Below are 13,264 nucleotides of genomic sequence, written 5' to 3' on the forward strand. Positions count from 1 at the left end.
TGTCTTGGTGTGTGTGTCTTGGTGTGTGTGTGTGTGTCTTGGTGTGTGTGTGTGTGTGTGTGTGTGTGTGTGTGTGTGTGTGTGTGTGTGTGTGTGTGTGTGTGTGTGTGTTAACCTGCTGTATCTCTGACCCTCCCTAGACTCTGCGTTCAGTGTGTGTGTTAACCTGCTGTATCTCTGACCCTCCCTAGACTCTGCGTTCAGTGTGTGTGTTAACCTGCTGTATCTCTGACCCTCCCTAGACTCTGCGTTCAGTGTGTGTGTTAACCTGCTGTATCTCTGACCCTCCCTAGACTCTGCGTTCAGTGTGTGTGTTAACCTGCTGTATCTCTGGCCCTTCCTAGACTCTGCGTTCAGCAGGGAAGACCTACATGATCTTCTTTGTGCTGGTCATCTTCCTGGGTTCCTTCTACCTGGTCAACCTGATCCTGGCGGTGGTTGCCATGGCCTACGAGGAACAGAACCAGGCCACCATCCAGGAGGCCTGGATGAAGGAGAGAGAGTTCCAGCTGGCCATGGAACATGTACGCAGAGAACAGAGGGTAGGTTGGGTTTTCTATTCAGATGATAGGTTTGTATTCAGACGATATGTTTGTTTTCAGATGATAGGTTTGTATTCAGACGATAGGTTCTTATTTCGACAGAAGGTTTGTATTCAGACGATAGGTTCTTATTTCGACAGAAGGTTTGTATTCAGACGATAGGTTCTTATTTCGACAGAAGGTTTGTATTCATACGATAGGTTCTTATTTCGACAGAAGGTTTGTATTCAGACGATAGGTTCTTATTTCGACGGTAGGTTTGTATTCAGACCATAGGTTTGTATTCAGACGATAGGTTCTTATTTCGACGGTAGGTTTGTATTCAGACGATAGGTTTGTATTCAGACGGTAGGTTGTAGGTTTTCGGAAGGCAGACATTTTCTATCCAGATTCAAGTTCAGAAAGCTTTATTGTCCCAACATTGGGCAATTTGAATTGCAACTTTATTAGCACTGTACAGCACCTATACAGAGAACAGAGGGTAGCTAGGCTACATCTGGACTAGGGTTCATTCAAATTGAAATCACTGAAATAAATACATTTCCCTTTCAGTTGAATGAATTAATTATTGAATTAATATTTCAGTTTACTTCCTGAATTGACTGTCTTCAATTCAAATTGGCCCCAACCCTGGTTTACATTAGGACCATGTACAGTATGTTGTAATATATTCTCTATATGATGTATGGCTCTGGTTTAACGTTTCTTTTAAAACATCCTCTTACTTATTTTGTTTTTCTTTTTGTTTTTCTTTTGCCAATTCAGGAAATTAAAGTATGTATTACATTTTAGGAATATTGTAATAAGCACTACTAATTAAGATCTGTCTAGAATGTGTGTTAAATTCCTTTAAAGTCAATGGTAAAGGACAGATAGAAGGTCATTATGTTATCAGTTATTGTTTTGACCGTGTAAACGGAACTTGTTTCTCTACCGGTGGGGAAGATGGCAGAAAGAAGAATCCAGCAGGAGACAGACTCGGTCATGTCTCCAGAGCTGTCACCGTTTCAACTAAAAGTGGGCAGTAGTTTGAAACGGACAGCCAGTAGAAGATCTCACAGGATGCTGTCCGAGGATCCAGAGGACGAAGCAGATGAGAAGTTTGATCCACTGGATGAGCGGGTGGTACGACAGACACTTTTTACATTACATTGCATTTTGGTCGTTTTAGCAGACGCTCTTATCCAGAGCAACTTACAGTTAGTGCATTCATCTTTAAGTAGCTTGGTGAGACAAGCACATATCACACCTTACTGAACTGTCAGAGGGATTTGTAGTTAGCAACGTGTCCGTCTTGGAAAGTTGGAATGTTGATTAGAACCTTGTTTAGCATCATCATGTTCCTGATTAGCCTTTTAACAATCACAATAAGGCAAACTCACCTTATTCACTACCAATGTGTAGCACCCATCAAGGCCTGCTGCACCACTTGGGGTCCCGAGTGGCGCAGCGGTTTAAGACACTGCAGTCCCTGGTTCGATTCCAGACTGCATCACATCCGGCCGTGATTGGGAGACCCATAGGGCAGGGCACAATTGGCCCAGTGTCATTGTAAATAAGAATTTGTTCTTAACTGACTTGCCTAGTTAAATAAAGGTTAACATTTAAAAATCTTCTACAACTAACTCTCTCTTTCGCTCTCTGTCTCACCCTCTCTGTTTCTCCCTCTCTCTCTGTCCCTCTCTCTCCCTCCTTATCCTACCTCCAGTCCCCCCTGCCTCCCACGTCTCCCATGCCCGTCCACCCTCTCCTTGCTGCCATGTCGTCCCACCCTCTCAGCACGCGCCGTGGCAGCCAGGCCAGTATCTTCTCCTTCAGACCCTGTACCACCTCCGATGCCGACTTCGGGGATGACGAGTACAGTGTTCATGGGGACGTCATGGGGAGGAGCAGGGCAGGCTCCACCATCGGCCCCAACTGGCAACACAAGCACAAAAGGACAGGCAGCGTGAGGAGCCATTGCTCCCAGGTCTTCACCCCCAGTCTCAACATCAACGGACGTCTCAACATCTCCCTGGACCAGAACGGCGTCACCGCTGTCGGCCTGCACACCCCCACCTCCCTACCCGCCTGCAGCATGGAGAAGGTCAAAGAAGATAAAGTTTGTGAACTTTTTAAAATGTGTTCTTTTAAAACCAGGGCTTTTTTCAAGTGAGCCCTGTTGTAGTATTGAAGTCTGTGGTGACAAATATTCTTGTAAAAATCTTTATGTAAATATAATGTGATTGATTGAATTGATTGATTGTTTGATTGGCCGGTGTTTGTCAAACTTTGTTTCTCCCGTTCTTCCAGGAGCCCACATGTATAGAAGAGTCCAGTGCCAAGCCGGCCCAGCTCTCCCCCGAGGCTGCAGAGCCTCCCCTCCGTAGGAAACGCGGTCTGAGCTCCATTAGCTTCCTCAGCGATGCCATGGATGGTGAGGGTACCTTCAGAGGTCAGAGGTCAATTTACAGAGGCTCTTTTAACGCCCAACTAACTCATTATGACCTCATTATAAATGTCTAACTAACTCATTATAACTTCATTCTAAATGTCTAAGTAACTCATTATGACCTCATTATAAATGTCTAACTAACTCATTATGACCTCATTATAAATGTCTAACTAATTCATTATGACCTCATTATAAATGTCTAACTAACTCATTATGACCTCATTATAAATGTCTAACTAACTAAGTCATTATGACTTCATTATAAATGTCTAATTAACTCATTATGACCTCATTATAAATGTCTAACTCATTATGACCTCATTATAAATGTCTAACTAACTCATTATGACTTCATTATAAATGTCTAACTAACTCATTATGACCTCATTATAAATGTCTAACTAACTCATTATGACCTCATTATAAATGTCTAACTCATTATGACCTCATTATAAATGTCTAACTCATTATGACTTCATTATAAATGTCTAACTAACTCATTATGACCTCATTATAAATGTCTAACTCATTATGACCTCATTATAAATGTCTAACCTCTCTAGGGTATGTGGGACGAAATCGTCCCACCTACTCAACAGCCAGTGGAATCCCGTGGCTCGTTATTCAAATACCTTAGAAATGCTATTACTTCAATTTCTCAAACATATGACTATTTTACACCATTTTAAAGACAAGACTCTCGTTAATCTAACCACACTGTCCGATTTCAAAAAGGCTTTACAACGAAAGCAAAACATTAGATTATGTCAGCAGAGTACCCAGCCAGAAATAATCAGACACCCATTTTTCAAGCTAGCATATAATGTCACATAAACCCAAACCACAGCTAAATGCAGCACTAACCTTTGATGATCTTCATCAGATGACACCCCTAGGACATTATGTTATACAATACATGCATGTTTTGTTCAATCAAGTTCATATTTATATCAAAAACCAGCTTTTTACATTAGCATGTGACGTTCAGAACTAGCATTCCCACCGAACACTTCCGGTGAATTTACTAAATTACTCACGATAAACGTTCACAAAAAACATAACAATTATTTTAAGAATTATAGATACAGAACTCCTTTATGCAATCGCTATGTCCGATTTTAAAATAGCTTTTCGGCAAAAGCACATTTTGCAATATTCTGAGTAGATAGCCCAGCCATCATGGCTAGCTATTTTGAACCCCACCAAGTTTGGCCCTCACCAAACTCCGATTTACTATTACAAAAATGTGATTACCTTTGCTGTTCTTCGTCAGAATGCACTTCCAGGACTTGTACTTCAATAACAAATGTAGGTTTGGTTCAAAATAATGCATAGTTATGTTCAAATATCCTCTGTTTTGTTTGTGCGTTCAAGACACTATCCGAAGGGTGACGAAGGGTGACGCGCCCGACGCGTTTCGTGATAAAAAAATTCTGAAATTCTATTGCATTACCGTACTTCGAAGCATGTCAACCGCTGTTTAAAATAAATTTTTATGCGATTTTTCTCGTAAAAAAGCGATAATATTCCGACCGGGAAACCCTGTTTCAGTTCAAAGATGAAAAAAGAAAAACATGGTGTCGTCTCGTGCACGCGCCTCAGTCTCATTGTCCTCTGATCGACCACTATCCAAATGCGCTAATGTTTTTCAGCCAGGGGCTCCAAAAGCATCATTCACCGGTTTGCTGCCTTCTGAGAGCCTATGGGAGCCGTAGGAAGTGTCACGTTACAGCAGAGATCCTCAGTTTTCAATAAAGAGAGTGTAGAAGCCCAAGAAATGGTCAGAGATGGCACTTCCTGTAAGGAATCTTCTCAGGTTTTTGCCTGCCATATGAGTTCTGTTCTACTCACAGACACCATTCAAACAGTTTTAGAAACTTTAGGGTGTTTTCTATCCAAAGCCAATAATTATATGCATATTCTAGTTTCTGGGCAGTAGTAATAACCAGATTAAATCGGGTACGTTTTTTATCCGGCCGTGCAAATACTGCCGCCTATCCCCAACAGGCTAACTAACTCATTATTACCTCATTATAAATGTCTAACTAACTCATTATGACGTCATTATAAATGTCTAACTAACTCATTATGACCTCATTATAAATGTCTAACTCATTATGACTTCATTATAAATGTATAACTAACTTATATCTAATTTATAATTTACAAGTTAATCTACAACTAGCTCAAAACGAACGTATAACTAAGTCATAACTAACTGATGGCTAGCTGACTGGACTGTTAACGCTCTCAACAAGCCAATAAGGATGTAAAAGGTAATCCTATCAAGCATTTTAAAACCAGAACTGTTATTATTACCAGTCATAGTCTTTGGCAAGGAGCTAAATGAAAAGTTGTTTCAATGTGTGTGTGTTTCAATGTTTCATATCTTTGTAGTTAATAAATTATGACAGATTTATAAAATATCTATAAACTACTTATTAAAAGTTTATAAATCCTTTATAAATTATTTATAAATATAAAGTGTTACCTTTAAAACAGCTTGGGCTTCCACAATCGTTCCCAAAAGTTCTCAGGTTTTTCAGAAATCTTGGTTGAGCAAGGAGACAATCCTTAAACCAAGTTTCTTGAAAAACCCAAGGAACTGTGGGAAAGTTTGTGGAATTTTACACAGCCCTAAAACCATTACAACTTAACCCCTGTGTCTGGTCTCTGCCACCCAGAGATGGAGGAGTCTCGTCAGAAGTGCCCCCCCTGCTGGTACACTTTTGCCAAGGCGTACCTGATCTGGGACAGGTGCCCGTGGTGGCTGAAGGTAAAGGAGTATGTGAAGATGATCGTTATGGATCCCTTCCTAGACCTGGCAATAACCATCTGTATCGTCCTCAACACCCTCTTCATGGCCCTGGAACACTACCCCATGACCGACGAGTTCAACAATGTGCTCTCTGTTGGCAACCTGGTAAGGACTTCCAGAATTATATGACTCTTACAATTAATAACAACACTTACAATCTATCACACAATGATCACAATATTCACTCAACATGTTAAGGCTATTTTGTGAAAAAATGTTTTTAATGAAAGATTCATATAAACAGTAAATAAGTATAGTTATCACATTACAACGGATAAGATGTTTTCTTTATGTATTATTACAATGAATAAACTACTTACCATCTATCCACAATCACATAACAGTTACGGAAATAGTAGTCACATAACCTACAAGACAAAATGGAAACTAGGGTTATAAAATGAGACACAATGGAAACTAGGGTTGTAAAATCAGACACAATGGAAACTAGGGTTGTAGAATCAGACACAATGGAAGCTAGGGTTGTAAAATCAGACACAATGGAAACTAGGGTTGTAAAATCAGACACAATGGAAACTAGGGTTGTAGAATGAGACACAATGGAAACTAGGGTTGTAAAATGAGACACAATGGAAGCTAGGGTTGTAAAATGAGACAAAATGGAAACTAGGGTTGTAAAATCAGACACAATGGAAACTAGGGTTGTAAAATCAGACACAATGGAAACTAGGGTTGTAAAATGAGACACAATGGAAACTAGGGTTGTAAAATCAGACACAATGGAAGCTAGGGTTGTAAAATGAGACACAATGGAAACTAGGGTTGTAAAATGAGACACAATGGAAGCTAGGGTTGTAAAATCAGACACAATGGAAACTAGGGTTGTAGAATCAGACACAATGGAAACTAGGGTTGTAGAATCAGACACAATGGAAACTAGGGTTGTAGAATCAGACACAATGGAAACTAGGGTTGTAAAATGAGACACAATGGAAACTAGGGTTGTAAAATCAGACACAATGGAAACTAGGGTTGTAAAATGAGACACAATGGAAACTAAGGTTGTAAAATGAGACACAATGGAAACTAGGGTTGTAAAATCAGACACAATGGAAACTAGGGTTGTAAAATGAGACACAATGGAAACTAGGGTTGTAAAATGAGACACAATGGAAACTAGGGTTGTAAAATCAGACACAATGGAAGCTAGGGTTGTAGAATCCCAGAATCAGAAGTGAATAAACAAGGAATACATCTTTCAACAGGGATTTCTGAAAAAAATTGAAACTTTAGTAAATATATTTCCCTCAAATTGGCAACACCAGTCTATTCAATCCAGATGAACCTCAGTCTATTGAATCCAGATCAACACCAGTCTATTCAATCCAGATCATCAGTCTATTCCATCCAGATCAACCTAGATCAACACCAGTCTATTCAATCCAGATCAACACCAGTCTATTGAATCCAGATCAACACTAGTCTATTGAATCCAGATCAACACTAGTCTATTGAATCCAGATCAACACTAGTCTATTCAATCCAACACTAGTCTATTACATCCAGATCAACACCAGTCTATTGAATCCAGATCAACACTAGTATATTCAATCCAACACCAGTCTATTCAATCCAGATCAACACTTGTCTATTGAATCCAACACTAGTCTATTGAATCCAGATCAACACTAGTCTATTGAATCCAGATCAACACTAGTCTATTGAATCCAGATCAACACTACCCTATTGAATCCAGATCAACACTAGTCTATTAAATCCAGATCAACACCAGTCTATTGAATCCAGATCAACACCAGTCTATTGAATCCAGATCAACACTAGTCTATTCAATCCAGATCAACACTAGTCTATTGAATCCAGATCAACACCAGTCTATTGAATCCAGATCAACACTAGTCTATTCAATCCAATACCAGTCTATTGAATCCAGATCAACACCAGTCTATTGAATCCAGATCAACACCATTCTATTCAATCCAGATCAACACTAGTCTATTGAATCCAGATCAACACCAGTCTATTGAATCCAGATCAACACTAGTCTATTCAATCCAACACCAGTCTATTCAATCCAGATCAACACTTGTCTATTGAATCCAACACTAGTCTATTCAATCCAGATCAACACCAGTCTATTACATCCAGATCAACACTAGTCTATTCAATCCAGATCAACACTAGTCTATTCAATCCAACACTAGTCTATTGAATCCAGATCAACACCAGTCTATTGAATCCAGATCAACACTAGTCTATTCAATCCAACACCAGTCTATTCAATCCAGATCAACACTTGTCTATTGAATCCAACACTAGTCTATTGAACCCAGATCAACACCAGTCTATTGAATCCAGATCAACCAAGGAATTAACAGAATGAGAACGAGTCATGGCTGATCATGGTTGTACACTGGGTCTGTATTGGTTGTGTATTGGTTGTGTAATGGGATGGTAGTGTAATGGTTGTGTGATGGTTGTGTATTGGTTGTGTGATGTGATGGTTGTGTGATGGGATGGTTGTGTGATGGTTGTGTAATGGTTGTGTATTGGTTGTGTAATGGGATGGTTGTGTGATGGGATGGTTGTGTGATGGTTGTGTAATGGTTGTGTATTGGTTGTGTAATGGGATGGTTGTGTGATGGTTGTGTGTTGGTTGTGTATTGGTTGTGTGATGGTTGTGTGATGTGATGGTTGTGTGATGGTTGTGTAATGGGATGGTTGTGTGATGTTGTGTGTTGGTTGTGTGATGGTTATGTGATGGTTGTGTGACGTGATGGTTGTGTGATGGTTGTGTTATGGTTGTGTAATGTAATGGTTGTGTGATGGTTGTGTGATGTGATGGTTGTGTGATGGTTGTGTGATGGTTGTGTGATGTGATGGTTCTGTTATGGTTGTGTAATGTGATGGTTGTATATTGGTTGTGTGATGGTTGTGTATTGGTTGTGTAATGGGATGGTTGTGTGATGGTTGTGTGATGTGATGGTTGTGTGATGGTTGTGTAATGGTTGTGTGATGTGATGGTTGTGTGATGGTTGTGTGATGGTTGTGTAATAGTTGTGTGATGTGATGGTTGTGTATTGGTTGTGTGATGTGATGGTTGTGTGATGGTTGTGTAATGTGATGGTTGTGTAATGGTTGTGTGATGTGATGGTTGTGTAATGGTTGTGTGATGGTTGTGTAATGGTTGTGTGATGTGATGGTTGTGTGATGGTTGTGTGATGGTTGTGTGATGTGATGGTTGTGTGATGGTTGTGTATTGGTTGTGTGATGGTTGTGTATTGGTTGGGTATTATCTGTGTGCTCTCCCAGGTGTTCACGGTGATCTTCACAGCAGAGATGGTGTTCAAGCTGATAGCCATGGATCCGTACTACTACTTCCAGCAGGGCTGGAACATGTTTGATGGCATCATTGTCTGTCTCAGCCTCATGGAGCTGGGCCTGTCCAACGTAGAGGGACTGTCTGTCCTGCGCTCCTTCAGACTGGTAATGTCACTGTCACGCAGACATTTCATTTAATTTGATATCATTTTATTTATCTATTTCCTTTATTATATATTTGATTTGTTTGATTGGTTATAATTAGTTTAAATAACTGTATATATTATTTAACCCAATCAACAACAACAACAAAAATGCTACATCAAAATAATGATTCCCTCTTGATGATATGTTTGAGGGTGAGAAACTTCAAGCTTAGTATGTACCTGCACCTCCTTCCCCCACAGTGGCGTAATCTGTTGTGCATTACAATGATTGAGTCATGGTATCAATGCGATTTAGAGAGTGGGGGACACATTTTAGTGGAATCACTTCAATTACGAGCAACATGAAAATGGATCAGATATGTGTCAAACACAAGGACTCTGATTTAGATGCTGAGACGCTGTTTACTTGTGTACAAGCCATATGCACACAGCAATCCAATGATAACGTCATGTGCCATTCCTTTACTGCAGGGGACTGCATTATAATCCTTTATTCACATAATGTAAAATGTTTTATATTGGTCATTTTTTTTTAAGCATTATGTAACATAACATAATTAACATAACATCATTCGATCATTTAAATGTGCTAATTGATTTGTCTCTTTGTGTGTCGGTCAGTTGCGAGTGTTCAAGCTAGCGAAGTCATGGCCCACCCTGAACACACTGATCAAGATCATCGGTAACTCCGTGGGCGCTCTGGGAAACCTGACCCTGGTTCTGGCCATTATCGTCTTCATCTTCGCCGTGGTGGGCATGCAACTGTTCGGCAAGAACTACCAGGACTGTGTGTGTAAGATCTCTAAGGATTGTATGTTACCCCGCTGGCACATGAAGGACTTCTTTCACTCGTTCCTCATCGTGTTCCGGGTGCTGTGTGGCGAGTGGATCGAGACCATGTGGGATTGTATGGAGGTGGCTGGGCAGCCTCTCTGCATCCTAGTCTTCATGCTGGTGATGGTCATAGGAAACCTGGTGGTGAGTAGATCCATTGAGAAACCTGAAATGTAGAGATCAGATCTAACAAAAAGAGTGAAGGTCGGACAAAAGACACACACATGCGATAGAACAGGATTATTATGCATTGGAATGAGTTTAGAGGTTTTTGTTTTACAGAAATATCAGCAAGATTGTTTGGCATAAAGGATGCGATGGATGTGGAATTATGGATACAATTAGTTGTCCTGTTGCACAACCTTCTGATTGAGGAATGGGATCTGAAAAGGCCATTGATAGAACAGGAGTATTACAGAGTTCTTCTGAGGTTTATGGAAACAATCGCAAGATCTGGTCTGATTTGTCGTTTGGCCCAAATGATGTGATGGATGTGGTATTCTATTGGGGAGGAGAGAGAAGGAGGGACAGAGGGTTTCTGTAAGGGATTCTATTGGGTAGGAGGGACAGAGTGTTTCTGTAAGGGATTCTATTGGGGAGGAGAGAGAAGGAGGGACAGAGGGTTTCTGTAAGGGATTCTATTGGGGAGGAGAGAGAAGGAGGGACAGAGGGTTTCTGTAAGGGATTCTATTGGGGAGGAGAGAGAAGGAGGGAAAGAGAGTTTCTGTAAGGGATTCTATTGGGGAGGAGAGAGAAGGAGGGACAGAGGGTTTCTGTAAGGGATTCTATTGGGGAGGAGAGAGAAGGAGGGACAGAGGGTTTCTGTAAGGGATTCTATTGGGGAGGAGAGAGAAGGAGGGACAGAGGGTTTCTGTAAGGGATTCTATTGGGGAGGAGAGAGAAGGAGGGAAAGAGAGTTTCTGTAAGTGTTTTGTATTTGTATTTATGGATCCCCATTAGTTCCTGTCAAGGCAGCAGCTACTCTTCCTGGGGTTTATTATGGGTCCCCATTAGTTCCTGCCAAGGCAGCAGCTACTCTTCCTGGGGTTTATTATGGATCCCCATTAGTTCCTGCCAAGGCAGCAGCTACTCTTCCTGGGGTTTATTATGGATCCCCATTAGTTCCCGCCAAGGCAGCAGCTACTCTTCCTGGGGTTTATTATGGATCCCCATTAGTTCCCGTCAAGGCAGCAGCTACTCTTCCTGGGGTTTATTATGGATCCCCACTAGTTCCTGCCAAGGCAGCAGCTACTCTTCCTGGGGCTTATTATGGATCCCCATTAGTTCCTGCCAAGGCAGCAGCTACTCTTCCTGGGGTTTATTATGGATCCCCATTAGTTCCTGCCAAGGCAGCAGCTACTCTTCCTGGGGCTTATTATGGATCCCCATTAGTTCCTGCCAAGGCAGCAGCTACTCTTCCTGGGGTTTATTATGGATCCCCATTAGTTCCTGCCAAGGCAGCAGCTACTCTTCCTGGGGTTTATTATGGATCCCCATTAGTTCCTGCCAAGGCAGCAGCTACTCTTCCTGGGGTTTATTATGGATCCCCATTAGTTCCTGCCAAGGCAGCAGCTACTCTTCCTGGGGTTTATTATGGATCCCCATTAGTTCCTGCCAAGGCAGCAGCTACTCTTCCTGGGGTTTATTATGGATCCCCATTAGTTCCTGCCAAGGCAGCAGCTACTCTTCCTGGGAACCAGCAACAGTTATATACAATTTAAAATATAACATGACACTTTTCACAACACATTTGGTGTGTTCCCTCAGACTACTCTACTACCACATATCTACAATACAACATCCATGTGAATGTGTGTGTAGAGTGTGTGTCTTATCGTGTGTCTGTGTCTGTGTGTGTGTCTCTTCACAGTCCCCGCTGTTCCATAAATCTGTTTCTATTGGGGAGGAGGCAGAAGAATGGAGAGAGGTTTTCCACACTGGATTATTTAGGAGTCAATAGTATAGACATACTCTGAGAAACCAGTGCTTTCAGACAGTGTGAGAGGATTGATCTAGGAAATAACTAAAAGGTTTGCATTGTCTGTTATGGTCACCATGTTACGACAATGATTCCATGTACAGTGTCCGTGTGGGCCATCCAAGACCCAATCATATCTCCGAAAATGGCGGCTACGTTGTCATAGTAACCGGTTTGACATGCAGATTACTATAAGCAAACTTCAAAACAGATTCAGTCTGGACAACATACTAACCATCTGTTATCCTCTACAAAGTACATACAACATATATGGCATTATCCTAGTCGCGTGTCCAGTGCCAACAAGTCTATCCACACTGGAGTGGAGTGGCATTTGGTATATCCACACTGGAGTGGAGTGGCGTTTAGTATATCCACATTGGAGTGGAGTGGCGTTTGGTATATCCACACTGGAGTGGAGTGGTGTTTAGTATATCCACATTGGAGTGGAGTGGCGTTTGGTATATCCACACTTGAGTGGAGTGGCGTTTAGTATATCCACACTGGAGTGGAGTGGCGTTTAGTATATCCACACTGGAGTGGAGTGGCGTTTGGTATATCCACACTGGAGTGGAGTGGCGTTTAGTATATCCACACTGGAGTGGAGTGGCGTTTAGTATATCCACACTGGAGTGGAGTGGCGTTTGGTATATCCACACTGGAGTGGAGTGGCGTTTAGTATATCGACACTGGAGTGGAGTGGCGTTTAGTATATCCACACTGGAGTGGAGTGGCGTTTGATATATCCACACTGGAGTGGAGTGGCGTTTAGTATATCCACACTGGAGTGGAGTGGCGTTTGGTATATCCCCACTGGAGTGGAGTGGCGTTTAGTATATCCACACTGGAGTGGAGTGGCGTTTAGTATATCCACACTGGAGTGGAGTGGCGTTTGGTATATCCACACTGGAGTGGAGTGGCGTTTAGTATATCCACACTGGAGTGGAGTGGCGTTTAGTATATCCACACTGGAGTGGAGTGGCGTTTAGTATATCCACACTGGAGTGGAGTGGCGTTTGGTATATCCACACTGGAGTGGAGTGGCGTTTAGTTTATCCACACTGGAGTGGAGTGGCGTTTAGTATATCCACACTGGAGTGGAGTGGCGTTTGGTATATCCCCACTGGAGTGGAGTGGCGTTTGGTATATCCACACTGGAGTGGCGTTTGGTATATTCACACTGGAGTGGAG

The 13,264-nt window shown here is 41.6% G+C and overlaps 1 protein-coding gene across 2 annotated transcripts in view; it reads left to right on the plus strand.

Moving 5' to 3' along the window:
- The window catches only part of scn12aa (sodium channel, voltage gated, type XII, alpha a), a 95,898-nt gene that overhangs the window by 50,080 nt on the left and 32,554 nt on the right, over positions 1 to 13,264 (plus strand). For both annotated transcript variants that reach the window (XM_082961024.1, XM_082961023.1), the window contains 7 exons: positions 345 to 542; positions 1,488 to 1,667; positions 2,251 to 2,643; positions 2,835 to 2,976; positions 5,661 to 5,899; positions 9,086 to 9,259; positions 9,883 to 10,239. In XM_082961024.1, the coding sequence (XP_082817150.1) occupies positions 345 to 542; positions 1,488 to 1,667; positions 2,251 to 2,643; positions 2,835 to 2,976; positions 5,661 to 5,899; positions 9,086 to 9,259; positions 9,883 to 10,239 (1,683 nt within the window). The remainder of the gene's footprint in view (positions 1 to 344; positions 543 to 1,487; positions 1,668 to 2,250; positions 2,644 to 2,834; positions 2,977 to 5,660; positions 5,900 to 9,085; positions 9,260 to 9,882; positions 10,240 to 13,264) is intronic.

This window comes from Salmo salar, chromosome 14, assembly GCF_965601325.2.
Source record: "Salmo salar chromosome 14, fSalSal1, whole genome shotgun sequence".
Lineage (NCBI taxonomy): Eukaryota > Metazoa > Chordata > Actinopteri > Salmoniformes > Salmonidae > Salmo > Salmo salar.